Source organism: Nicotiana attenuata, unplaced genomic scaffold, assembly GCF_001879085.1.
Source record: "Nicotiana attenuata strain UT unplaced genomic scaffold, NIATTr2, whole genome shotgun sequence".
Classification (NCBI taxonomy): Eukaryota; Viridiplantae; Streptophyta; class Magnoliopsida; order Solanales; family Solanaceae; genus Nicotiana; species Nicotiana attenuata.
Window position 1 is genome coordinate 89,204 of NW_017671217.1, and position 27,351 is coordinate 116,554.

At 39.8% G+C, this 27,351-nt stretch overlaps 3 protein-coding genes across 7 annotated transcripts; all 3 read left to right on the top strand.

Moving 5' to 3' along the window:
* Positions 1–5,694: 5,694 nt before the first annotated feature.
* Positions 5,695–6,661, top strand: LOC109206757. The gene is made up of 2 exons (XM_019369613.1): positions 5,695–6,156; positions 6,212–6,661. Exons 1-2 carry the CDS (start codon positions 5,695–5,697, stop codon positions 6,659–6,661), a joined length of 912 nt encoding a protein of 303 aa, XP_019225158.1.
* Positions 6,662–12,504: 5,843 nt separating this feature from the next.
* LOC109206767 (probable protein phosphatase 2C 38) lies at positions 12,505–22,494 on the top strand. Of its 5 annotated transcripts, none has more exons than XM_019369625.1 (6): positions 12,505–12,702; positions 12,876–12,902; positions 12,985–13,596; positions 19,857–20,239; positions 20,360–20,596; positions 21,855–22,494. In XM_019369625.1, exons 3-6 carry the CDS (start codon positions 13,257–13,259, stop codon positions 22,065–22,067), a joined length of 1,173 nt encoding a protein of 390 aa, XP_019225170.1. In that variant the 5' UTR covers positions 12,505–12,702; positions 12,876–12,902; positions 12,985–13,256; the 3' UTR covers positions 22,068–22,494. The 5 variants fall into 5 exon arrangements, with proteins under 5 accessions (XP_019225170.1, XP_019225169.1, XP_019225167.1 ...); XM_019369624.1 differs by having other exon boundaries at positions 12,505–12,693; positions 12,857–12,902; XM_019369622.1 differs by having other exon boundaries at positions 12,505–12,693.
* Positions 22,240–26,102, top strand: LOC109206758 (serine/threonine-protein phosphatase 7 long form homolog). Its single transcript, XM_019369614.1, has 3 exons — positions 22,240–22,291; positions 25,597–25,937; positions 26,019–26,102. The coding sequence occupies exons 1-3, from the start codon at positions 22,240–22,242 to the stop codon at positions 26,100–26,102; spliced, it is 477 nt and encodes a 158-aa protein (XP_019225159.1).
* The last annotated feature ends 1,249 nt before the right edge of the window (positions 26,103–27,351 follow it).

Genomic DNA, 27,351 nt, shown 5'->3' on the forward strand with positions numbered 1-27,351 from the left:
GATTCTTTAGGACTTGATTAGTACACAACCAAACACTAAAAATAATATCAGGTCTGCTGGCTGTTAGGTACAAGAGAGATCCAATGATACCCAATACATAGTTTCATTTACTAGGAACCAGGTTCGTCCATGTCTAGACGAGTGACAGTAGCAATGAGAGTATCAATGGTCTTTGTGCTTTCCATATCAAACCTTTTCAGAGACTCCTTAATGTATTTCTCATCACTTATCATCTTTACCTTAGAGGTTTGCTTCACTTGTAACCCTGGGAAGTAGTTCAGATCCCCCATCATACTCATCTCAAACTCGCTTCCCATAAGCTTTGCAAACACCTCACATAGGAAATGATCTATTGTACCAAAAATGATGTTATCAACATATATCTGCACAATCAGAAGGTTCCTCCCTCTTTTATTCAAAAAGAGAATGTTGTCAATTTTCCCTCTAGTGAAATTATTCTCCAAAGGAACTTAGACAATCTTTCATACCATGCACGAGGGGCTTGCTTCAATTCATATAGAGCCTTGTCAAGCTTGAAGACATGTTAAGGATGTTCATGGCATTCAAAACCAGGTGGTTGTTTGACAAGAACATCCTCATTCAAATACCCATTCAGAAATGCACTCTTAACATCCATTTGGAACAATTTGAATTCCATATGAGACGCAAAAGCAATGAAAATTCCGATGGCTTCCATTCTTGCAACTGGAGCAAAAGTTTCATCATAATCAACTCCTCTTCTTGATTAAGTCCTTGGATCACCAGCTTGGCTTTATTTCTTATTGTATTATCAAATTCATCAAGCTTGTTTCTAAATGCCCACCTAGTTCCAATAATAGTTCTATATGAGGGTAGAGGAACCAGGTTCCACACGTTGCTCCTCTCAAATTGATGGAGCTCCTCTTGCATGGAAGCAATCCAGTCAGCATTTTTCAATGAATACTTGATGTTTCTCGGCTCAGTTTGAGACAAGGAAGTTGAGAAAGCAAACATGTTTCTTGTCTTTGATCTAGTATGAATTCCTGAATCTAGAGGAGTGATGACATTTAGGAGAGGATGTGAGCTTTTGTGCTTTCAGTTAGACACCTGAGTCTCAGGGTGAGAAGGACCAGGTTCCAGCGTGTGAGACCCATCTTGGCATCCATGGAAGTGTGAGTACCACTTCTCTTCTCAGCATCAGGTATGCCTTGCACAACATCATCAACTCTATTTTTTGCTTTAGTCGCTGTGATAGAGGGACCAGGTTCCTCCGAATCAGCTAGAGGTTCTGTTACATCTTCTTCACTAGACTCATTGACCTGACTCATCAGATCTGCCTTCCCATTTTCCATATTAATGACCTCTCCAGGAACCTTTGAATACTCTCCATCTTGATCATTCTTATCATGTGAATCTTTGAATAGTCATTAACAATAACAAAGATGTACTTCTTTTCTCCTATGCTGGGCATCCTCATAGGTTCACACAGATCCATATGAAGAAGATCCAGTGTCCTTGATGTTCTCACTTCCTTCTTTGGGTTGAATAAGGACCTGACTTGCTTCTCTTGCGCACATACATCACACACCTTGTGATCTTTGAAATTTGACTTCGGCAACCCACGAACCAGGTCCTTCTTGATCAGTTTGTTCAACAGAATAAAGCTTGCATGTCCCAATCTTCTGTGCCATAGTTCAGCATCATCATCAACGACACTCAGACAGTTATTAGATCGGTGACAGTGCAAGACTTTGACAAGAACTCCATTTTGTTTCCTTTGTCGCATATTTGAGAGACACTCAATAGGATATATTTCAAGCCATTCACATAATACACTTTCAATTGAGTGAGTGAGTGTTTTCCCAAATTTTTTCAACTCCTAGAATATATCCCTTTTTTCTATTTTCAAAGGACACACTCCCACTTTGCAGGGCTTTGAGTGAAAGGAAATCATCCATACTTTCAGTCATGTGTTTTAGAGCAGCCACTATCCATGTACCATTTTCGACTGCTTCCTTTCACTACTGCCTACACAAATGAGGGAAGGGGCGAATTTCTTTTTTGTCCATGCAGGCATCACATATTTCTTTTTCAGAGAATCATGTTCCTTAGTAGTAGAAACTTTTTCAACAAAAAATTTGTTTTTCTGTTGGGACTGAAACTTTGCTTTACATGAATCTTTGTAATGACCAATCTTACCACGGTGAGTACAAAGCCAATTATCAGGCGCAGTAACATACTTTCTTTGTGGGTTATAGGGGGCTTTTTCCTTGTGGAACCCGATTCCTTGCCTGTTTCCCCTTAACCCTGCTTAAATCTTCTTGAAGTTGTCTATTCTTTTCATGTTCAACAACAAGACTCAATTCTACACTTTTGAGTTCATTTTCAAGCTTAAGGTGTGCCTCACTTTCCACTTCCTTTCCTTTAGAGGAGTTCATGAATTTTTCCATTGAATTTTTTAAGAGGATATTTTCTTTCTTTGTTTCTTCCACTGTTTCCTTCAAATCTACAACTACAACCACCAGACTCTCCGATTTCCTCAGTTAAGATATTTTTATCACTAATGAGGTTGTGATAAGCATCAATTAAAATATTAGCTAAAGATACCAGCTTCTTTTTAGAATAAGACTTCAAATTTCTTTGAACATCTAGAAAGTATACCTCATCGTCATCCTCATCAGATTTTGCCATCAATGCAAATATGGAATCATATTCTGCAGCTTTGCTTTCAACTGCCATCATGGAGGTGTCTCCTTGTTCATCATAACCCTCAGATTCACTAGAGGAATCTCCCCAGGCAGCCAAAGCTTTCTTCACAATATTATCAGTGGCATCTCTTCTCTTGAACCTCCTATTGGAGGCCGAGTTACTCTTAACGATCTTGTCAACATTGTGTTTGTAATGGTCCTACTTGTGGAGAGGACAATCTTTGATAAAATGTCCTGGATTTCTGCACTTGTGACAGTAATTACATCCTTTAGTGTTTCTGCAAGAGCCGCCCTTCTTGGGAATGCCTCCATTTTTATGAACTATTTCTTGAAATCTTGATGGTCTGTAGGTTGATTGACCTTCTTCAAAATTTGATGGAGCAGCCATGTAGATCCTTTCTAGGTGTTAGTCTTATAGAAAGAACCTGCTCTGATACCAATTGATGGAAACTAAGAGTCCACCAAACTGTATAGAGAACCAGGTTCTCTATCAGTTTCATGGTAAGCAACAAACTGTAAAACCAAATAGTATAGGGAACCAGCTTCTCTATCTGTTCCCACAATAAATCGGCAGTAAATAAAGAACATGCGATATTTACGTGGAAAACTCCTTGCTCAAGGGATTAAAAACCACGACCTACCATAGTAGGATTTCAACTTCACTAGATTAAGCAAACTTCAGATTACAACCTATTGCAATCTAGGAATTAAACTCTTAATCCCTTACCCCTTACAATAACTCTATTGTAAGCCCTGTGCAATAACTATATTATAAAGCAACAAACCTTGACTAACTATAGTCAAGAAACTAAACCAAACAGTGGTTTAAATCTGTCCTACAAAGACACTTCTTGAAAGTAGTGTAGGATTACAAATGAAGAACAAAATAAGAAAGACTCAACATACCTAAGGACTTAAGATATCTTCAATCTTTGGATCTAGTCCTTGAGGTTGTAGTAACTTTGTTCTTGAGAGAGGCGGTGGCTAGCACTTGAGAGAATATGATTTTAGGATTTGCAAGTGTTGGGGAGATGAAATCCCTTGCCTCATGTTGATAATATGTTTGTGTGATGTCATCAAGGATGATGCAATAAAGTGTTCTTTAGTTTGGCCTTAGCAAGCTACAGTTGTGCTGCTGTATTGCTGCTAGATGGTACAGTGCAACAACCTGCCAAATGGTACAATGCAACTGCTTTACAACTGTAGAGTTGACTACACAACGACCAGGGGAACTGATCCATATTTGTTCCCTGTTCCCTTATCTGATTTCATTGAGAATTGAAACATACATCTGACTAGTTACTCTGAACGCAAGGGAACTAATTGTATCGGGTTCTTTATCTATTTCCCTTATGAATTTTGTCAAATCATCAAACAAAAGACGCATAGCTTATCAATGGACGAGTTAGATTATGACCTATTATTTGAGCCAATCCATTTTTTTCATAACCCAATTTACATTGATCCAAGTAACTTATGAACAATCGGATCATGACGTATTTATTTGATTGACCCAATTTGACTCATCTAAGTTTGATCCAAGCCGATCATTTGCCATCCCTATCTGAACAAAAAGGAGAAACTCACCAAAAATGCCAGCAGTGCAGTAGACAAGAATGAAAAGTATGCCGCTAAACCAACTCCACTACAAGGATCATCAAACATGACTTAATCACTCATATATCTAATTTTGATCATCGCTCCAATGTAAAGTAACAAAGAGTTGCCACAAACTCTCCAATAACTACCTTATACAAATACCAGTTTTTTTAGCTCCTCTACGCCAATGAACGGTGCTGGTAGAGACTCATGGTAGTCCTTTGCTGTTGATGAACTTTGCTCTGGCAATGCACTACTCACTTCCTCCGCATTTTTGCGTTAAGCCAAGAGAGAGTACTGGCAAGATAATATAATCAAAAGGTATAAAAAATACAATTATAATGTCATGGACCGCCACATCATCATGCCACGTAGGTGCCACTTGGCATATATTTTTTTCATATGGAAAGCTTACATATCAAATAGACTAGCACAAGTGGGAAGGTTCTAGAGAAATATGGAGATTTCTCATTGAAGACCTTAGAACCCTATGGAATTGCTAGGAAAGTCCTTACAAGATTTTAGCTATGTAGAAAATTCTAGAGGACTTACTTGTAAAACATAAGGGCCTTGTGTGATAATTATTATTTACTCACTAGCCCCTAGGAGACTACTATATAAAGAGGGATATTCATTTGTAGCTCACCAAGCAAAACAATCAAGTTCTCTCTAATACAAAGGCTCACTTTCACAATTCTCCTATGTTCTAACATTTCCTTAGTGATCTTTAGTGTAATAAGGCTGACTTGTCATAGCAAGAACGTGAGAAAGTTCTGAAAAATCGTGAGCGAGTTGTCAAGTGCCGCACGTGTACTTAGTCAAAGACTAAGGACATGACAGTAAGGCGGAATTCGTTAATATTGGATTAAAGTTACGAGGCTGTTGACTTGGTCTGCTACTTCATTCATGTTCATTGTAGAGTCAGAAATTCATACAAGCAACTCCAAACAAATATTAAATATCAAACTTAGCATTTAAACTTGCGGCTTTTGCCATTAAATCAGAATCTTCACATATGTCAAGGGGATTCAATAAGTTATATACAATAAAAAAATTATTTTCGCCTTATTTACACATTATTATTTTCTGACAAATGAAATTGACCCCTGTCACAAGCTAGCTTCGCTTTGCATCCTTTTCTTTCTTCTTTTTTTAGAGTAAAATAATTAATAAAGAAATTGGATCAAAAGGTGATTAATAAAGAAGTGGACAGACATGAAGGAATTTAATATAAACCTAACAATGGTAGTGCATAACTTTGACTGGAAAAACTGTAGAGTTAGCAAAGATTCTCGAGATAAGGAAAATTAATAGAGCTTGTGTATAGGAGACTAGGTGGGTAGGAGATAAAGCGAGGGATGTAGACAAGTTCAAACTATGGTATTCTGGGAGGGTGGGGGGCAGGAACATGGTAGGTATCTTGGTTGATAAGGACCTCCGTGAACTAGTGGTGGAGGTTAGGAGGGTGAATGACAGGCTGATAACTATTAAGCTAGTTGTTGGAGGTGTTACTTTGAACATAATCAGTGCGTACGCACCCCAAGTTGGCTTGGATGAGGAAGTCAAGAGGCATTTCTGGGAGGATTTGGATGAGATGGCGCGTAGTATCCCGCATACCGAGAATCTTTTCATAGGAGGGGATTTTAACGGCCATATTGGAGCGATGTCTAGGGGGTATAATGATGTGCATGTTGGCTTTGGTTTTGGTGATAGAAACGGAAGAGGAACGTCTCTGCTGGACTTTGCTAGAGCATTTGATTTGGTGATAGAAAACTCGAGTTTCCCGAAGAAGAGGGAGCACTTGGTCACCTTCCGGAGTTCGGTGACTGAGACTCAGATTGATTATTACTCTGCAGGAAGTCCAATAGAGGTCTTTGCACGGATTGTAAGGTCATCCCGAGTGAGAACCTCTCTACCTTTCATAGGTCCTGGTTATGAACCTTGAGATCACGAGGAAGAGGAGGAAGAAGGAAATGTATAACCAACATAGGATCAAGTCGGGAGCCTTGATGGAAGCTAAAGCACAGGATTTGGGGGTCAAGTTGTTGACTATGGGGGCTTGGAAGAGTGGTGGGGACGCAAGTGCTATGTGGACCACAATTACGCAGTGCATTATGGAAGCCGCGAGAGTGGTATTAGGGGTTTCAAAGGGTTACTCTGGTGGTCACAAGGGAGACTGGTGGTGGAATGGAGAGGTGCAAGGAAAAGTGGAAACCAAGAAAGCAGCGTATCTGAAGCTAGTGGAAAGCGTAGACGAGGAGGAGAAGAGGGCGAATAGGGAGCATTATAAGTTGGCTAAGAAAGAGGCAAAGCTAGTAGTTACGACAGCCAAGATGATAACTCTTAGTCGTTTGTATGATGAACTCGAGGGCTGAGGTAGGGATAAGAGGTTGTTTAGGTTAGTCAAGGTGCGAGAAAGGAAGGCACATGACTTGGACCAAGTGAAGTGCATCAAGGACGAAGAAGGTAGAGTTTTGTTGGATGAGGGGCTTATCCGTCGGAGATGACAGACCTACTTCCATAGTCTCTTGAACGAGGAGGGGGACATGAGCATTCTACTGGGTGATTTAGAACTCTCCGGGAGTCGTTGTGACTTTGGGTATTGTAGTCGGATTAGAGTTAATGAAGTTAAGGGGGCTATGCGTAAGATGAAGAGGGGCAAAACGACCAGGCCAAATGAAATCCCGGTGGAGTTTTGGAAGAGTGAGGGCAAGACAGGCTTGGAGTGGCTCACTAGGTTATTTAATGTCATTTTTAGAACGAAGAAGATGCCCAAAGAGTAGAGGTGAAGCACGATGGTTTATGTATACAAGAACAAGGGTGATATCCAAAAGTGCAATAACTATCGGGGTATCAAGCTGCTTAACCATATTATGAAAGTCTGGGAGAGAGTGGTAGAGCTAAGGATGAGGAGGAGTGTGTCTATTTCTGAGAACCAGTTTGGGTTTATGCCGGTGCGTTCGACTATAGAAGCCATCCACCTTGTTAGGAGATTGATGGAGCAGTACAGGGAGAGAAAGAAGGACTTGCATATGGTGTTCATCGACTTAGAAAATGCGTACGATAAAGTCGAGAGAGGTTTTGTAGAGATGTTTGGAGACTAGAGGTGTACCTGTTGCCTATGTTAGGTTGATTAAGGACATGTATAATGGAGCAAAGACCCAAGTAAGGACGGTGAGTGGGGACTCCGACCATTTCTCGATTATGACGGGGTTGCATCAGGGGTCGGCACGCAGCCCTTTTTTTTGCTATGGCGATGGACGTACTGACACGCCACATCCAAGGGGAGGTGCCGTGGTACATGCTATTTGTAGATGATATTGTATTGATTGATGAGACACGAGATGGTGTGAATGCGTAATTAGAGGTATGGAGGCAGACCCTGGAGTCTAAAGGTTTCAAGTTGAGCAGGATCAAGACATAATACTTGGAGTGTAAGTTCAGTGGCGAGACTCTAGGAGGGGAAGGGGAGGTGAGGCTGGACTCGCAGGTCATCCCTAGGAGAGGAAGTTTTAAGTACCTTGGGTCTATTATTCAAAGGGATGGGGAGATTGATGAAGATATCACGCATCGTATTGGGGCGGGATAGATAAAATAGAGACTCGCTTATGGTGTTTTGCGTGATAAGAAGGTGCCACTGAAACTTAAAGGTAAGTTCTACAGAGTGGTGGTCAGACTAACGATGTTTTATGGCGCTGAGTGTTGGCTAGTCAAGATCGCTCATGTCCAGAAGATGAAGGTAGAAGAGATGAGGATGTTGAGATGGTTGCGGGCACACCAGGTTAGATAGGATCAGAAATGAGGTTATTCGCGACAAGGTGGGTGTGACCGCTATTGAGGACAAGATGCAGGAAGCACGACTTAGGTGGTTTGGTCATGTGAGGAGGAGGAGCACAGATGCCCCGGTGAGAAGGTGTGAGAGGTTGACATTGGAGGGCCTACGGAGAGGTAGATGTAGGCCAAAGAAGAGGTGGGGAGAGGTGATTAGGCAAGACATGACGCAACTTTAGCTGACCGAGGACATGACCCTTGATAGGATGGTATGAAGGTTGAGGATTACGGTAGTAGAGTAGGTAGTCTAGGGTGTTCATAACAGTAGTATTGACACGCAATCTCGATTTCTGTTGGTAGTAGGATTTTATGACTAACCGCTATTTTCTTTCATTGTTGATCACCTTACTATCTTGTTATTTTTATTATGCTTTTTATGGCTTTTTGGTGCTGCCCTTTCTTGTCTATATTTTCATTAATGTGGTGCTTATGCTTTCCTGAGCTGAGGTCTATTGGAAACATCCTCTCTATCCTCACAAGGTAGGGGTAAGGTCTGCGTATACACACCCTCCCCAAATCCCACGGTGTGGGATAATACTGAGTATGTTGTTGTTGTATTAAAACATAACTTGTAATAGAGATTTTGATAGCTTCATCGATTGATATATAAATGAATATTGACATCTTATACACATATAATATATGTGTGTTGTTACACCCCAAGTTTTCATATGTGAGAGTACGTCGTAAGTCATTGATGTAAGCTCGAAAATGAGATTATATTTGGAAGCAAATAAAGTAAGTTAATCATGTTACCTTGGAGGTTACAAATATTTAAGATCATGAATAACAAGTACCAAAAGGGTTGAAAAGCTTAGTCACTAAACGAATTGAAGAAAATAAGTTTCGTCGAAAATCGACAAGTTTGGAATGTTATAACATATTCTTTTGGGGTGAGACTAGGGTGATTAACATGATGAGGAGGTTAAGTTATGAGTTATTGTAGTCGTATGATAGTCGTGTGTTATGTTTTTAAGTCAAACGAGTTATGGAACAAAAGTTAGCAAAGGTCATCACAAGTTCCATTCATAAATGTGTTGAAAATTAGGTCAAATGTAACTGAGCTTTTCTCCCAATATACTTCGAATTAGGGGATGATCTACCTGCCAATCGAAGATATACAAGTCTATTTTCCAACGCATTAAACTGGTTGTCAATACGACATCGGAGTAGAGAGATATTCGTGTTTTTGCGAGACCGCGCAAGCAGCTCCCAATGGGACCCACTTAGGCGGTGGTTGACCTACTTCAATTTATAAACGATTTGGACGCCTATTTTTGCTCATTTTTCAACTAAACTTCGTCTCCAAACTTCTCCTAACCCTCCTAAACATATACCACAAGGGTTTGAAGTGATTCCAAAGTGATTACACCATATTTCAACATCAAAACTTAGTTCTAGTGAAGAACAACACCTCTTTGAGGTTGTGTTGTCATTGAGGATTGTTGTGGGCTGTATTTGGATGAAATTCTAAGTTGTTGCTGCTTTCTGAGGTGAGTATAACAACCTACTAATTGTGCTTAAGCTTGCTTGTATGTTGGTTAAGTTGTTAGGATGATAAACTACAAGATAGTACTTGGATTAGCTTAAGTCACTTCTATGGTGTTGTATTGCTATTGAGGGTTGTTGTGAGCTGAATATAACTTGGATTTCGACTTGAAGTTACTATAGGAGTTGTGTGTATTGTGTTCTTGCATGTGCTTAAGGTTATCTTGATGTTGATTAAGTTAAATGGATGGAGTAGACATGAACTAGTGAATAAAGCTACTAATTGAAGATAACTGGAGTTGAGGATTGTTTCCTTTGTTATAAATATATGGTATAAGGATAGAATCATTGATGAATGACTTCATTATCATGTTAATGATACTGTTAAATTAATGTAAGAAGTCTATAAGGGGTGATATGGGTTATACGGATTCCAATCGGAGCTTGCCGCTCGTCGTGAAGTAGTTGTGACTTGTTGTTGTTATATGGTGTCTTGTTATTGATATTTATAGGTTGCTGGACTTCCCTGGCTGTTGTTGTTGGTATATGGTATTGGAGGAGTCCCTTGTTACAAGGGAGATGCTGCCCGAATTTACGTAGACGAGTTACTAGCTTAAGTTACAGACTTAGCCTTTGTTCAACACTGATTTTGAATCTCCTTATGCTATGATAGATCGAGTTGACTTGTTTGAAGAGTTGCTTGGAAGGTATTAAGGACTCAACATGTTTAAGGTATGTTAAGGCTCTTCCTTCGTTCTTTTGGCATGATCTAAAGTGAAACGAACATAAACGATACGCTATTTCATAATGAATCTACTCCTAGCAACTAAGGTTGGCCATGTTATTCTTTCCTTACAAAGTTATTCCAAGAAAGTATATATGATCGTTGAGTCCTAGTGAAGTTCATATTGACGGTATGATGTCCATAGTGTTAATCGATGGTGCAATGACCTTATGTCACTCCAAAAGGTTTAGAACGTGACTCCATGAGTCCAGCATGCATTATATATGTATCTACTTTACTCTACCGAGCCGCGCTATAGCCGGCCAGGTATGGCACCTATTGTGCAACCACTGATTAGTTGGGTTTACCGAGCTCCACGTGGCCGGGTACGATTCTACCGAGCCTTATGATGGCCGGGTACGTTTTTACCGAGTTTTCTTTGAGGCCGGGTATGATATGATAATGATGATGCCCACAGAGGCGCATGTTTTTAAAAGCTTATGTATATATATGCATTATGCATTTCATGTCAGTAGCTCAGAGGCACTCAGATGTTACAGGTTGTATCTCCTCTATCTCTCTTTACATTACTGTTCTTGTTTATGCTTTCCTGCCTTACATACTCAATACTTTATTCGTACTGACGTCCCTTTTGCCTGGGGATGCTGCGTTTCATGCCCGCAGGTCCCGATTGATAGGTTGACAGTCCTCCAAGTAGGCTATCAGCTCAGCGGAAGTGTTGGTGCACTCCACTTGCTCCGGTGTTGCCTATTTGGTCAGTATGCTTTGGATAGGTATTGATTGGTATGGCGGGGCCGTGTCCCAACCTTTATGATTTTATGTACTCTTAGAGGCTTGTAGACAGATGTCAGGTGTATGGATACTTGTATGGCCTTGTCGGCCTATGTTTTGAGTTTACAAATGGTCATGTCGACCTTATAGGCCTGTATCTCACATATATAAGTAATGTTGGGTCATCATATATTGAGTATCCCCTTATGTTTTATTCTTGTTATCTCATGACGGGTTTTCTAGCTCATTTACCCATGATAGTATGATAAGAAAGATATGTTACGTTGGTACTCGGTTGAGTAAGGCACCGGGTGCCCATCGCGGCCTTTCTGTTTGGGTCGTGACATGTGTGCACACAAAATTCGCGCCATTGTTACAAAGCTATAAGTGAATGTTGTGAATATTGGGGTTTTTATACAATATAACTGCCATGGAAAATAATAGCCGTGTCTATAGTTTCTGTTGATGGTATTGATATATTATCTTTTTTCGTCTTCTTGAGTCGGGGGTCTGTCGGAAACAACCTTTCTACTCTTTTATGATAGGTGTAAGGTCTGCATACACACTATCCTCTCCAGACCCCAATTGTGAAATTTTACATGGTGGTTGTTGTTGGTCAAATATGTTAAAAGCCTACTATGTTCATCGAAGTCTGTGGGCTAAATTGCTTTCCAGTCCAAACGCTAAACGGAAAGTCCAATATGCAGGGCGAAAAGGGGGGAGAAATTCAAAAATAGCCAGATTTACCACTGGTCGTTGAAAAATAGCCAAGTTTCAAAAGTCATCGAAATTTAGCCACTTTAAATCTGAGCGAAAACACTGTTCAAAATCCGGAAAAATACGCCCGCAAATTTTACGGGAGTTCCAGCATAAGTATGCTTGAACTCCCGTAAATTTTACGGGAGTTCCAGGATAACTATGCTGGAACTCCCGTAAATTTTACGGGAGTTCAAGCATAATTATGCTGGAACTCCCGCAAATTTTACGGGAGTTCCAGCAAGTATAATTGTCCAGTATAATATACTGGAGTTTGGAGCACTGGTGCTCTAGTCTCCCGTAAATTTTACAGGAGTTAGCAAAGTATACCGGTCCAGCATAATATGCTGGAATTCGTACACAAATGCACCAGAACTCCCGTATATTATACTGGACCGGTCCCTGTTGCAACAAAATAGTGGCTATTTTTCATTGACTTGATAAACGCTGGCTATTTTTCATTGACCAGTGTGAAAACTGGCTATACCATGATATTTTAACCGAAAAGGGAAGTCAAAAAACCCAATTACTTTTTTTTTTTCTTTTTAGTTTTTGTGCATCAGCTTCTTTACAACAAAGAAAAACCAAAAGAACACTCCACCCCACCCCCAGCCCCCCAACCCCAACCCCATTTTTTCTCCTCAACACCCCCACCCCCTCCCTCTCTCTGTCTATCACCCTTTTCCCCATTGTAAAGAAACAATTTTTCTCTTTCGTCGCAAGAGAAAATCCATTCTTTTTATTTTAATAATCAAAATCTAATAAAGGGGTCTTGGTCTTCCATTGCCACCTCAATTGGGCATCTCTGGTACAAAGGTATTCAATGTAATATCCAATTTTGATATTTGAATGTGCAATTCTTTTCTGTATTTGATTTCTATATTCTATGTATAATAATCTTGAAAATTAAAATACGTATTATTTGTTTTAGTCTTAAATCGTTCAATTTAATGCAGTTTTTGGGTACATCATTGTTTAGATTGTTCTTGTTTATGTAGGTATGCAGATTAATTGTGCTTGCATAGGTTGGTCTCTATATTGTGCATAATCTTGAAACCCCATTATCTTTTTAGTCTCAATTGCTTATTTATTATCTCTGTAATGCAGGCTTTGGGTATATCATTTATTTAGGTAGCTAATGCTTTCTTGGTATGCGGATTAATGGTATGCATTTCTTGGAACTTTTCACAAGATTTACAACATAGGTATTTGATTGCTGTATCATTTGGGTTGTTGCATTGCTTGATATATACGCAAAGTCTGGAACTTTTGGCAAGCTTTATAAAACTGGGGTTAGGATTTTGTAGTAATCTTGGTTTGGCAAGTACTCAATTGCTCGATCATTTGGGTGAGTCATAATAACAGTAACATGCAAAGAGATGGTGACAACTACATGGAAAAAGTTTGTTTACCCTTGTTGGAAGCCTTCTATAGATAATGAAGGTGAAAATAGCAATAGTAGAGGAGGAGACCGAGACCCGGACGGCAGTGTTGATGGATTGTGGTGGTATAAAGATTCGGGGCACCATGTTAATGGGGAGTTCTCGATGGCTGTAATTCAAGCGAATAATACACTGGAGGATCACAGTCAGCTTGAATCGGGGCCGATGAGTTCGGTCAACACAGGTCTCCAGGGCACCTTTGTGGGAATATATGATGGCCATGCAGGTGCAGAAGCTGCCCGGTTTATAAATGACCGCCTGTTCAAGAACGTTAAGAGTATGCTTTTTCTTCTTTCCTATGCTTTAAAGATCTACGGTATCTGTGGCATTTCATTTGTGACTTACATATATGCGCTTCTGAAACATGACTTATCTTCTACTTACGTACTCTAGGTACTGTGATGACTATTCTGTACATGCACACTCATATATGACACACATGTATTCCCAATTATGTAGCTCTTTCCTAGTGTATTAAATCTTTGTTAAATGTTTTGTTGCATCTTATCAAAAAAATGTGTTGTTTAGTGTGGTTAGACACTAAATCTAGGTGTATAGGTTGAGTGCTTCGCGGGATTTAGAATGTGCTTCATTCTATGTTGATCGGAGCCTCAAACTGGGTGCGGGTACCCGATATTGGATTCTTCATCACATATTTTTTAGGATTCAAGGGTATGGATCTGAATGCGCATAGGGGTGCTGTAATACAGCCAATAACTATTATTATGACGATCAATACAAGTTATTGAACTAAAATTAATAAAATTTAAACACCTAATATTTTATTCATAAGATATCTCGTGTAATAACAAAGCGTTCTATAACTATATATATGACATAAACCCAAAAGTCAAACCAAATAACCGATCAGTACTTCTTGGTCACAGATGTAGTCAAAGGACCCAAGGCAAGTTGACCAAATTTTGTGTGGATTTTCACCCACACCCACACCTACACCTAAATTGTGTTGGATCGGCATGGATGCGGTAGGGATTTTGAAGGGTCCGAGCAACACCAAGGTGCTAATGTGTGTGCCTTAGTGGCCAGGGGCTCTTGAATAGGGCGTCAAAAGACACATGTACGCACACCCTTTTCTTCAGTGAAGCATGCTTTATTTGCACTATGTGCTGAAAAAGTGTACGATAGAGTTCCGAGGGAGGTTCTATGGAGGTTTTTGGAGGTTAGCGGCGTTCCGGCAGCGTACACTGGGGTGATTAAGAATATGTATGATGGTGCTAAGACTCGGGTGATAGATTGTGGAAGGTGACTCGGAGCACTTCCCTGTTGTGATGGGGCTGCACTAGGGATCGACTCTTAGCCCGTTTTTATTGGTCTTGGCGATGGACATGCTGACTTGACACATCTAAGGGGAGGTGCCTTGGTTCATGCTATTTGCTGATGATATAGTGTTGATCGACGAGACGCGAGACGGGGTTAATGCGATTGGAGGTTTGAAGACAGAGGAGTCTAAAGGTTTCAAGTTGAGCAGGACCAAAACAGAACACTTGGAGTGCAAATTCAATGACAGGACTCATGAAACAGACGTGGATGTTCAGCTTGATGCTCAAGTTATCCCAAGAGAGGTAGTTTCAAGTATCTCTGGGCTATTGTCCAAGGTAATGAGGAGATTGACGAAGATGTCGCACATCGCATTAGAGCGGGATGGATGAAATGGAGGCTCGCATCTGGTGTTTTATGTGATAAGAATGTGTCGCCAAGACTTAAGGGTAAATTTTACCGAGTGGTGATTCGACCTACTATGCTGTATGGGGATGAGTGTTGGCCAGTCAAGAACTCCCATATGCAAAGATGAAAGAAGCAGAAATGAGGATGTTGAGATAGATGTGTGGGTGTACCAGGAGAGATAAGATTAGGAATGAAGTTGTTCGGGGCAAAGTGGGAGTGGCCTCCGTGGAGGACAAGATGCGGGAGTCGAGGATGAGATGGTTCGGGTACGTTAAGAGGAGAAGCATTGATGCTCTCGTTAGGAGGTGTGAGAGGTTGGCCATGGCGGGTTTGAGAAAGGTCGAGTAGGCCAAAGAAGTACTGGGGAGAGGTGATTAGGTAGGACATGACGCTGCTTAGCTTACTGATGACATGACCCTTGATAGGAGAGTGTGGAGGTCGAGTATTAGGGTAGAATGTTAGTAGGTAGTTGAAAGTTTCTCATTTTCCTACCAGTAGTTTTAGTAGCACTCATGCTCCTTCATATTCTTAGATCTTTATTACGTCATGTGATTTAGTTCGCCTCAGGTATTGTACTCCATGTTGTTACTATTTGGTACTCCCTCCATTCCAATTTATGTGAACTGTTTGACTGGGCACGGAGCTTAAGAAAAAATGAAGACTTTTGGAATTTGTGGTCTTAAACAAGTCAAAAAAGGGCCCAGAGTATTTGTATGGTAATAAAAGTTTCTCATTAAGGGTAAAATTGTAAGTTTAAGCTAAATTGTTACCAAATTTAGAAAGGGGTCATTCTTTTTGGAACAGACCAAAAAGGAAATAGGTTCACATAAACTGGAACAGAGGGAGTACTACTTATTCTTTTTCTCCCTCTTTTTCGTCTGTCTTCCTTTTCTATCCTTTTCTCCTCCTCCCCCTCCTTCTTTTCCTTCTTCTTCTTTTCTCACCCTTTCTGAGCCCAGGGTCTATTGGAAACAATCTCTCTACCTTTGCTAGGTTGGGGTAAAGTAGGGGTGGGCGTCGGTTGGTTCGGTTGGTTATTATGAAAGTACGTTTCGGTTTATCAGTTTTGTAATATTAATAACCAAATCAAACCAAAGTATTTACGGTTCGATGCGGTTTTTTCAAGGTTCGGTTCGGTTATTTCCGGTTTAGTTTTTCGGTTATTAACGATTTTTTCAAGGTTCGGTTTTCAAAGTTCTTGATTCAAGTTGATTATAGGCCTAACTGGGTATAAAGGCGGAACCCCATTTTCATTACCCAGAGATTTAATTGGATGTGGCTCAAGCTCTAAGAAAGTATTAACTATGATCCCTTTTGCTTGTCGTATCATTCGAGCAGTAGACAGTGGTAGATGCAAACGACCATCTTTATCCAGCATGGCACTTGGCAAAACCTTAGCGGGAAGAGGATTTAAGTAAGTCGAAATGGGCAGTAACGTGTCCGAATCCTTAAATCGGAGATGTCACGATCGTGATCATCTTTAAGCGTCTGTGCATAAAACATGAGGCCAAGCAAAGCAACACTAGAAGTGAAGAATACGTAGCTCGGTAAACCAAGTTCAGTTGCTACTTCTATCATTTTGTCACTATACATGTCAACAATCACACCACCAAGTCGAGTACCGGACTAACTATTATTGGTCATGAAATTGTCTACAATTGCATCTCTTACTAGTTGCTTGGAATTATCAAAGAGCTCAACGAGAACAACTTCTGGAGGTTTATTACAATTGCATCCCAAAATTTTGGTTTTTCGGTTTAACCGAAAACCGGAACACCAAAACCGTAAACCGCACCGAATACCGAAATTTAATAATTTAAAAACCGCACACCGAGCGAATAACCGATTAAAACGAAACCGAAAAACCGAAATTCATGGTTCGGCCGGTATTATGCCCACCCCTAGGGTAAAGTCCCACACTACCCTCCTCGGACCTCACCTGTGGGAATATACTGGGTCTGTTGTTGTTGAAAGTTCCAAGTTCCAACAAACTTTGCCTTTTTTTTTTAATGCTTTTCACATTTGATAAAACACTGTAGTTAACTTCATTGTTTTTTGGATAAGATTAAAGAGTAAGTTCTTCTTGTCATTTATGATGAAGGATTAGGTCAAATGCTTTCACTATGCTATCATTCTTGTTTAAAATGCCCTTACTGAAAGAGAACTTGTAGAAGCAGGATTCTGGTTCTGATTATATAAAAAAAGATACTAATATTACACTTAGGATAGCTCTCTGGTAATTTCTGATGCGTTCAAGGCTATGATTGATTTGGGACATGTGGCATCTCTCTCTTGTTGGGAATTACTCCCCTTTAGGTGTGTGTTTGGCTGTTTGCAAGTTGTGACAGAGAACTAAAGTCAGCTCTGTATCCTGGCCATATGAATTACTTGATAGAAGAATGTCCTTTCCTTTCTAAATCACCTGAAGAAAGGATTGATAGAGGAAATAGTGGATGTTTGATTAGAGATGAAGCGAATTGTGTGAGGTTCAAGTGTTCAACTATGAATAAATATCTGATCTTAGATTCCTTGTCCAAAGATGGGGAAATGCTGAATTTGGGTCTTCGTTTCAGTACTAAAAGGCCTTCGTAAGATTTTTGTTCAGCTTTTCCAATAAACTTGCTGCAAGGAACAATTATAACAGAGGAAAGATCGAATTTTAATAGCCATTGCTGCCAACATCTATAAGGTTCTGATGAATTTTAGACGGGTCAATTAATGTTGTTAGCAATAATTTCCTTTTAAGATGATATATATCCGTATGGATTAGATTAAGGATTGTTCGTTCCTTTACTACACTTGATCTTAGCCAAAAGCCCGAGAAAGATCTGGATTGTTTTTCCTTTATATGTACCTGATTGGAAAGAAATTAATGAAAGACATAAACCTTGCATTAGAGACGATGCTCATGGTGTTAGGGTCAGCAATGTAGATCTTACATGTTCCTTGTCCGCAAATATTGTATTACTAAATGTGAAGCCTTCATGACGACTCTATGTTGTATGACCTAGGGAGAATTGAGGTCTATTATGAAGCATGACAAGTCCCTTTGGTTTGGTTTAAGATCCATAGGCAAAAATCTTACTCCAAAAAAAAAAAAAAAAACCATAGGCAGAAATCTAAAAGTTGTAGCGAACTCATCCCAGGTCAAAGGTAAAAGCCCTGCAAGGGGACTGGTGGAGAAGGTGGTAGCCCATGAATAGGTAACATCTCTGCCTCAGCTGGTAAGTTACAAGATCAATAGCTCGCACATTACTGCAACGCACCACCGCTAATGCCTTATGGATGTCATCCACAAACTGATGAGGGTCATCATAGCGTTTACTTTAGAAATGGTAAGTTACAACGCACCCCCTCAATGCCTGTTAGGCCTGGCATTTCTATCCCCTCCTTGAGCCAACCTTAAGTTACATGCTCAATAGCTCGCACATCACTACAACACACCCCCCTCAATGCCTGTTAGGCCTGGCATTTCTATCCCCTCCTTGAGCCAACCTCAGACTCTCTCTGCTTGATCAGCTGCATTTCAGGGCAATTGCTTAATGACCTGATCCACCCTAGGAGACGCTCCTGAAGCCCCTCTGGTAAAACTGCCGGAATCAGAGCAATTGGCACCTGCTACTCCTTGAGAACTAGCTCCTCCTGCTTAGCAGCTCTGGGAGCCTTAGCTCTTGCTGCGCCATTCCCTCAATTCCTACCTTGACCATGGCCTCTACCCGACCTACGCCCCTACCTCCCAGGGATGCTACACCGCTGCTTCTTCAGGTGCAGCAGGAGCATTAACATCTAATCCTATACTGGAAAACTTGTGTTCTCACCATCCGGTATAAGGACAACAACGTTAAAAAATCTTAAAGTTCTAGCACATGAATATGTAAAGAGGAGAAAACTGAATGGAAGGCACTTCCTAAAATGCCTTGTAGCCTCCCGCTTATGGACTTTGAGTGCAACACATCTATAAACTGGACTTTAGATTAAATTCTAGAGTTTGCTTGTATGAGAGGGCATCCTCCGTCCTCCGATAGTAGATCTCTTCTCTCGTATAATTCTTTTATAAGGTAAATAATTTCATGTTGGCGAAATGCACATGTACAAGCTGTATGCCAGAAAGTAGAGAACCTACAGTAAAACAATGTTCTATACAAAGCTCATCCAATTATCTATACAAACTGGGAACTCGAGGGTGCACCAAAAGGAAACCAGAGATTAGAGGCTATTCCTCAAATACATAAAATCATTTTCAACCGCGTCAAATGCCTTTTTTATTTCTCTCCTTCCAAACTACCCACATAAGCGCTTGGGTTTTGGGGGGGGGGGGGGGGAATCCTATTTTGATGGTCTTCTATTCCTACTTCTGAAAACCCAACTAAACAATACCTCCATTATTGTGCTTGTCACATCACCCATTTGTTCTCCAAATTAATTTGAAGACCACCCACTACAAGCACACTGCTGTATGCCGATGCTTTTCACATCTACACATATAGCACCAATGTACATGTATGATTTTCTTCGCTCATGTACTTTGTCATTAACCGGAAACAGCCTCTCTACTCCTCCGGAGTAGGGGTAAGGTCTGCGTATACACTACCCTCCCCAAACCCCACTTGTGGGATCTCATTGGGCTGTTGTCGTTGCATGTAATTTGTCATAGAAAAGTTTGTTAAAGCCATCAGGCTTATTCGTAAATTAGGATTAGATCATCCTCGCTCCCTGGTTGCCCACTTTCCCCTCCCCCAGCAAAGAAAAGTTTGAGGGAAGAAAGCTTTATGATTCTCTCTCTCCTTTGACATGTACGCACTCTTTTATACTGTTTGAAGATTACTGATACATATGTTACTTACTTGACAGCTATATGTGATGCAGAATTCACCTCAGAGGATCAAGTTATGTCAGCCGATGTTATAAGCAAGGCATATTTGGAAACAGAAGAGGAGTTCCTTTCTCTAGTGAGAAAGCAATGGCAAACTAAACCCCATATTGCTTCTGCGGGATCATGCTGTTTAGTGGGTATTATATGCAGTGGGACATTATACATCGCAAATGCTGGAGATTCTCGTGCGGTGTTAGGGAAACGGGAGAGGGCTATGAAAGAGGTCAAAGCAATTCAATTGTCTTCTGAACACAATGCGAGTTTGGCATCTGTCCGTGAGGAACTGCGTTCACTGCATCCTGATGATCCGCATGTAGTAGTTTTAAAGCACAAGGTTTGGCGCGTTAAGGGAATTATACAGGTATTTAAGTTCCATGTTATATCACTCACCGTGAGATTATTCATTACAGTTATCTGAGCTGTGTGAAGCAGATGATATCAACTCGATAGTATTATTGCTAAAATTTTAATGCACTTGCAGGTGTCAAGATCAATTGGTGATGCATATTTGAAGAGAGCAGAGTTTAACAGAGAGCCTTTGCTCCCTAAATTTCGATTTCCTGGATCCTTCCGGAAGCCCATTCTCCTAGCTGAGCCATCAATATTTGTACAGAAGCTCCTTCCAGAAGATCAGTTTCTCATATTTGCTTCTGACGGCTTATGGGAGCATCTAAGCAATCAAGAGGCCGTGGACATTGTCAGTAGTTGTGAGCACCATGTAAGATTACCCTCATTTCTTTTGATAAGTAAGAATCTCCTTGTTTGTCAAATCTTCTATTTTTTCTTGTTATCATATCATTCTCATTTGTTAACGAGAGCGAGAGAGAGAAAGAGGGAGGGAGGGAGGGAAGGAGAGAGAGAGAGAGAGATATGTTACGATGACTGCATGTAGCTGTTACGATTTTATCTAGTTTAATTCTCTCTCTTAGTAGACCTTTTCCTGTTCCGCAATCCTCGGAGAATACAGCATTGTGTTATCTGTGAGTTAGGAAGGAATCTGAATTTCTTTAGTAAATCTGCTTTTTGTGTGCTTTGAGATATTTATCTGTGTTTAAAAACTTGGACGAAACAAGAAATATATAAAATTAAAAATGAGATTAGTTAACAAGTTAATAAAAAATCCCATGTTTCTTTTATTAAGAGTAGATGCTTGTAGAATCTTTATCTTTGGTGTAGGAATAGTAGTTTTGAAAATTTAACTCAGTTCATAGAGTTGTGTGATTTCTTGGGGATGTAAGGACCAGTTGTTTGTATTCTGGTGTACCATCTTGGTACATTTTTAAAAACTTTACCTATTAAAAAAAAGTTTAACAAGCCACTTTCATGATTAAACCTTAGATTAATAGCATTTAAAGATGTTTTAGATTGCAATGAAGGGAAAAAGAAACAGAGACCTTGCAAAAGAAAAGAAAGGAGAGGAGAGGAAAGGAGAGGGATATCACTTTCTTGTTTTTGGTTTTTTACCTAAAGAGAAAAGGAAGTAGCAGGCATTCCTTTACCAATGATTACAAAGAGAACTTGAGATTATGAATTATATATGTATTATTTTTATTTACTTATCAAAAACAATACATATTATAGTCTATGTTGCTCGGGCTCTCCGAAAATATCGATGGGTGCGTATCGGATCCTCCAAACATAGTGTATTTTTGGAGGATCCGACATGGGTGCGGCAGCCGTTTTGGAGAATCTGCGCGACATAGATTATAGTCATAATCTTGACACCCCTTGGTGAAAATTCTGGCTCCGCCATTGTCAACATGTATGCTTATACTTGTGTACTGTGTTCACTAGACAGCAAGACTAGATTCTTGCATATTCGATCATGACTATTTGTGCTGTTGAGCATGTAAGTTTTGTTTTATACATGACCTGTCTACTTCAAAGAACAGCGATTGACTGACTGTTGGAACTTGCATTAAATTACTGTGTCAGCTGTTTTCTCTACTAAAACTAACATTTACAAATTTGTACAGGGAATTGCTAGAAAACTCGTAAAAGCTGCTCTTCAGGAAGCAGCAAAGAAAAGAGAAATGAGATACGCGGACCTGAAAAGGATAGATAGAGGAGTGAGGCGACATTTTCATGACGATATCACGGTCATAGTTTTGTTTCTAGATTCTCATTTGATTAGTCGCAGTTCCTTCCGTGCGCCAGTGGTTTCTATAAAAGCAAGTGTTGGTCCTTGAAATGCCAATACCTTGAATAAGCTCCTATAACCTACGTCTAATCCCTCGAGTTTATTATGAAAAGTTCTCTTAAAATAGAAAGAGACAGAAAAAGCAAAAGTATGTATAGCTTTGCTCCTTTGGCTATCAGACCTCAGTATATAAATGATAAGTTGATGATTATGCCAGTAAGATGCTTGAGAAGATTCTCTCAAAAACCTCTCCTGATTGGCATATGAAACTTGGTAAGTTAGGGCGAGACGGTGAGGCTGAAAACATATGGCTGTCATTCAGTTTTTCAAGAGATGTTAAATACTACAAAATTTGAGTGCTCACAATTTCTTTTCTTGAATTCAATTGTTTATGTCAATGTCCAGATCTGTTCCAAACTTATTTGTGATTCTTTTTAGATGTTTGGAGTAATTTGACTCAACAAATTTTACCTTAATTGTTACATACATAGGTCCCTGACTCTTGCGCGGCATCTTGGACTCTGTATAGAACTTTCTTATTGCCTTTTGCATAATGGTGTCATAGGCATGAAACATTCTTCTACTCGTGTGAAATGACATGCCATTTGGATGTTAACTTCACAAGCAGTTTGTATCTAGGAGAAAAATAATGTCTTTTTCTCTTCTTTAATGTGGTGCTTATGTTTTTATGAGCCGATGGTCTATTGAAAATAACCTCTCTATCTCCACAAGGTAGGGGTAAGGCTGCGTACACACTATACTATATGTGGCATTATACTGGATTTGTTGTTATAGTTGTTATTGGCAGACAACTATATTGCATGGATATTTCATTTAATGTGCCCGCGTCGGATGTGACATGGATATAGATACTTTATGTTGAGTTTTTTGAAAGTAAAAAAGTTGGTATAAGATTGCATGGTACAGGTTATAAGGTGAAAAGATAAGCAACATAGCATGAATGATTAAAAACATTCTAGAATGTACAGAACCAAATCTGGTAACTATTTTTTGCATTTCATGCGAGAGAAATTCAAAAATAGTTAGATTTATAAGTGGTCATTCAAAAATAGCCACAGTTTCAAAAATAATCAAAAATGTAGCCTCTTTTCATGTAAAGATAAATTTGAACGAAAACATTGTTCAAAATTCGAAAAATACTCCAGCATAATATAGTGGAGTTCCAACATAAGTATACTAAAACTCCAGTATATTATAATGGAGTTCCAGCATAAGTATACTGGAACTCCAGCATATTATAATGGAGTTCCAGCATAAGTATATTGGAACTCCAGCATAATATACTAGAGTTCCAGTATAATATACCGGTCCTGTATAATATGCTGGAAGTTCATACACAGGTGCTCCAATCTCTAGTATATTATGCTGGAACTTTCCGCGTGTTGGAGTTCCAGCATAATATGCTGGAAGTTCATACCCAGGTGCACCGATCTCCAGTATATTATGCTGGACCAGTCCCTGTTGGAGCAAAACAATGGCTGTTTTTCAATTACTTTGCAAACGCTGCTATTTTTGAATGACCAGTCCGAAAAGTGGCTAACCCGTGCTATTTTTACATGCGTGCCATGATATAGTAGCTGAATATAGGAGTCCGGAACCAAAATGTGGTTCTTTTGGACTCAAATGACCGAAATGTGTGAAAAAAAAAGTTAGTGACCAAAATATATATAGCGTCTTTTTAAAAGACGCTATACTTGAATTAATATAAGCGGGAAAATATAGCGTCTTTTGTTAAGACGTTATATTATAGCGTCTTAACAAAAGACGCTATATATATATAAATATATCGTCTGCTTCCCTTCCCCAAAACAGAAATGGTCCCCCCCCTCCCAACCAAATTGAAAAATCTAACTGTCCCCATTTAAACCCAAAAAGCTTGAGTGGAACCCACCCGTCCCACATAAAGTAAAGATTCTCAGTCCCACGTGCTAGCTACGGAGTTATCTAGGACGTTGTTGGTTGTTTCGGCTCAAAATCACAAAATCTTCGACTTTCTAAAAACCTTAAATTGAGGTATTTCGACATAGTTTTTGCTAAAACTTGTATAAAAAATGCATGTTAGTTGTTTTTTATGTGCTCTATGTTATTTTGTGATTGTTTGGCGATTTAACTAATTTGTTATGTTTTATCCGGACTATAGTATTAGTGTGCTAAAAAAATTTGTAAAATAGAGAAATTGTTATTAGTTGTTAAAAAAATATTAATTAGTTAATTTTTACTATGGTATATGTAATTTTTGTGATTAAATTGATTTATTATTTTTATCCGATTTAGATTATTAATTTGCTAAAAGACCAGTAAACTAGATAAATTTTTACTTTAGTACTCCTGTAGTGGTATCTTGTGGCCTAATGTAGTCGTCGTATTTGTAATGTAGTGACCTTTTAGCGTAGTAAAACGTAGTGCCCTTTAGCGTAATATCCTTGTAGTTATAGAAATGAATCATTTAAGTATCTCTTATTCCCAAAAATTCGTCAAAAAGCTGATATTCAAACACAAATTATCTCCAATTATAGTCAACAAATGTAAGAACATAAGAATTCAGGATACATTGGTGCTACCGGGCCTCAAATATTGTGTCCGAAACCAAAATGTGATTATTAAATAATTAAATCTTGTATAGTTATGAAAGTTAATTATTTAATTTTAGTATAGTAAAAAATAAGTCAATAATAAACAAACAAACATATACAATAATAAAGTAACATATTAATAATAAAGCTAACATATTAAATAATAAAACTAACACATAAAATAATAAAACTAACATATTAAATAATAAAACTAACATATCAAATAATAAAACTAACATATACAATAATAAACTAACATATTAAGTAATTAAACTAACATATTAAATAATAAAACTAAGATATACACTAATAAACTAACATATTAAAGAATAAAACTAACATATACAATAATAAAATCACATATAAAATAACAGACATGTTGAGTCAATAATCGGAAAATTTCTCGTCATGAACATAAGAATTAAGGATACATTGGTGCTACTGGGCCTCAAATATTGTGTCCGAAACCAAAATGTGAATATTTAATAATTAAATCGTGTATATTAAAAAAAGGTGAATAACTAACAAACATATAAAATAATAAAACTAACATATTAAAGTAATGTATAAAAAATAAAAGTATAATATTGAAAATGTATCAACCTAATTAACAATATAGTAAAAATATCGAATAAAATTTAACATTCAAGGTATTGCAATATATTTAAGTAGTGGAAAAGAAAAATAATATAATTAATTTTGTTCAATTTACAGTAGTCGCCATGGAGGTTCCGCCTTTGCATCCGGGACCTCAGTCCCTAGAGCTACTATAGCTACAGGCCGAGCATAGGTCTTCCTACATATGGGAGGGGGAGTTATTGGCCCAGACTTTACGTTTTAGGAGGATAGACGATGTCTGGGACTTTCTTAAGGAACGCCAGCTCCATCCCCGTGTAGTCAAACTCCTGCAGGATATGGGATTTTATAGGATCATTGAGATCGGCTGGTTGCAGTTGGATTGGTAATTGCTCACGGCTTTGATAGAGCGGTGGCGACCAGAGACGCACACATTTCATTTCCCCATTGGCGAGGCCACTATCACGCTGCAGGACGTGGAGGTCCTTTATGGGCTGCCGGTTGATGGACTTGCTATTGCTTTGCCGCGAGCCATGAGAGATTATACGGGAGCTCAGTACCTGGAGACTTTGCAGTGGCTCACCGGTTTCCGGCCAGAGGATGAGGGTGTATTTGTTGGGGCTAGTCGTATTTCGTTGATGCCCATCTGGCAGTATTTGGAGGCCATCCATGATGACATTGATCATGATACACCGGCGCTTCATATTAGGTGGTACACGAGGTCGTTGTTGCTGCTTATGTTTGGAGGCGTATTGTTCCCGAACACTTCGGGAAACCTAGTCAGCTTGAGATTTCTTCATTATCTTGAGCTGCTAGATGATTTACCTCAGTATTGCTGGGGTGCTGCTGTTCTTGGTTACTTGTACCGGCAGATGTGCCGACCATACATGGGCACCCAGCGATACGTTGCATGATTTATGCGTCTGCAGGTGAAAACATAGACAAATACTCTCTTCATTATCACATACATCATATAAATATACCTTAAATTTTACGTCCAAATTGTATATTAGGTTTGGGCCTGGGAGCGGTTCCTGCAATTGCAGCCACTTCTACCACCATAGCTCAGGATGCACCACCTCCATCGTTTCTCCCATTGGGTAGGAGGTGGGTTAAGAGGCGGGGATACGCGAGTACGAGGCTCGATATAATCTCCCGTATTGCAGAGATTTGTTAGATTTGCTGGAGGACGCGCAGGTAATTCTATACTTAAGTTTACTTGGCCTGGATTTATATGTGTTGCGTATACTCACGGTTCCTGTCTTTACGTGATAGTTCATTTGGACGCCCTACAACGACGCGCTTATAGCTAGTTTGCCCGATTATTTCTCGATCGGGCGACTTATGTAGAGCTCTTTTGTCCCGTTGGTATGTCTCGATATTATCGAGCATCATGCCACCGAGCGAGTCCTTCGCCAGTTTGGTCGACCGCAGCATGTACCTCCACCGCTCGCTTGGGTTAGGACTCATTACTAGCAGGATGATCGTTCGAAGGTTGAGCAGGCATATGAGGCATGGCTAGAGGCACAGATCGAGAGTTGGGACCAACGGCATGACCTAGTTCCACCACCCCCTCCAGCCCATCTTATGGATGATGCGCATGCGTATATCGGCTGGTATTGCAGTAGGACCCGGCTTATCATTGGGAATCCCGTTCATTGCGCTAGCGGTTGATTCGTTCCATAGGCAGGGAGGCATGAGGCGCTGGTATGTTATTTGGTAACATTACCGTTTAATGAATTTTAGTTATAACGTTAACATTACCGTTTCACAATTAATATTTACATGTTGTGCAGATTATTGGACTACATATGTTCCACCAGTTGGGATTGCAGCCGGCGAGGGAGCGGCCGCTTTGCACGACTATGGCCGGCAGGATACAGATTTGGCTGCCCGAACATTGCAGCGAGCCCGGCATAGCGAGCGCTTAGCACACGAGGCTGATTATATGGCGCCGGAGCAGTACCATCCGGGGCCAGCAGTGCAGCCTGAGCGTGGTCGATGTGGTAGAGGTGTGCCATGAGGCGGGGGTGTGCCCCGATATAGGGCTGTCCCACGAGGTAGGGGTGTCCCATGAGGTCGTGGTGGTCGGCGAGGAGGTGGGGGTTGGCGAAGAGGTAGTCCCCAGCAAGGGGGTGTTGAGGCACCTGTTGAGGATGTTGG

Bases quoted from the DNA above. Each gene is read 5' to 3' on its own strand.
- LOC109206757 (XM_019369613.1), top strand. From the start codon at position 5,695: ATGGTAGGTATCTTGGTTGATAAGGACCTCCGTGAACTAGTGGTGGAG. The intron at 6,157-6,211 runs GTCTTTGCACGG...TACCTTTCATAG, and splicing joins CTGCAGGAAGTCCAATAGAG to GTCCTGGTTATGAACCTTGA.
- LOC109206767 (XM_019369625.1), top strand. From the start codon at position 13,257: ATGGTGACAACTACATGGAAAAAGTTTGTTTACCCTTGTTGGAAGCCT. The intron at 13,597-19,856 runs GTATGCTTTTTC...CTTACTTGACAG, and splicing joins CCTGTTCAAGAACGTTAAGA to CTATATGTGATGCAGAATTC. The intron at 20,240-20,359 runs GTATTTAAGTTC...ATGCACTTGCAG, and splicing joins GCGTTAAGGGAATTATACAG to GTGTCAAGATCAATTGGTGA.
- LOC109206758 (XM_019369614.1), top strand. From the start codon at position 22,240: ATGCTTGAGAAGATTCTCTCAAAAACCTCTCCTGATTGGCATATGAAA. The intron at 22,292-25,596 runs GTAAGTTAGGGC...CGGCTTTGATAG, and splicing joins TGATTGGCATATGAAACTTG to AGCGGTGGCGACCAGAGACG. The intron at 25,938-26,018 runs GTATTGTTCCCG...GATTTACCTCAG, and splicing joins TGCTGCTTATGTTTGGAGGC to TATTGCTGGGGTGCTGCTGT.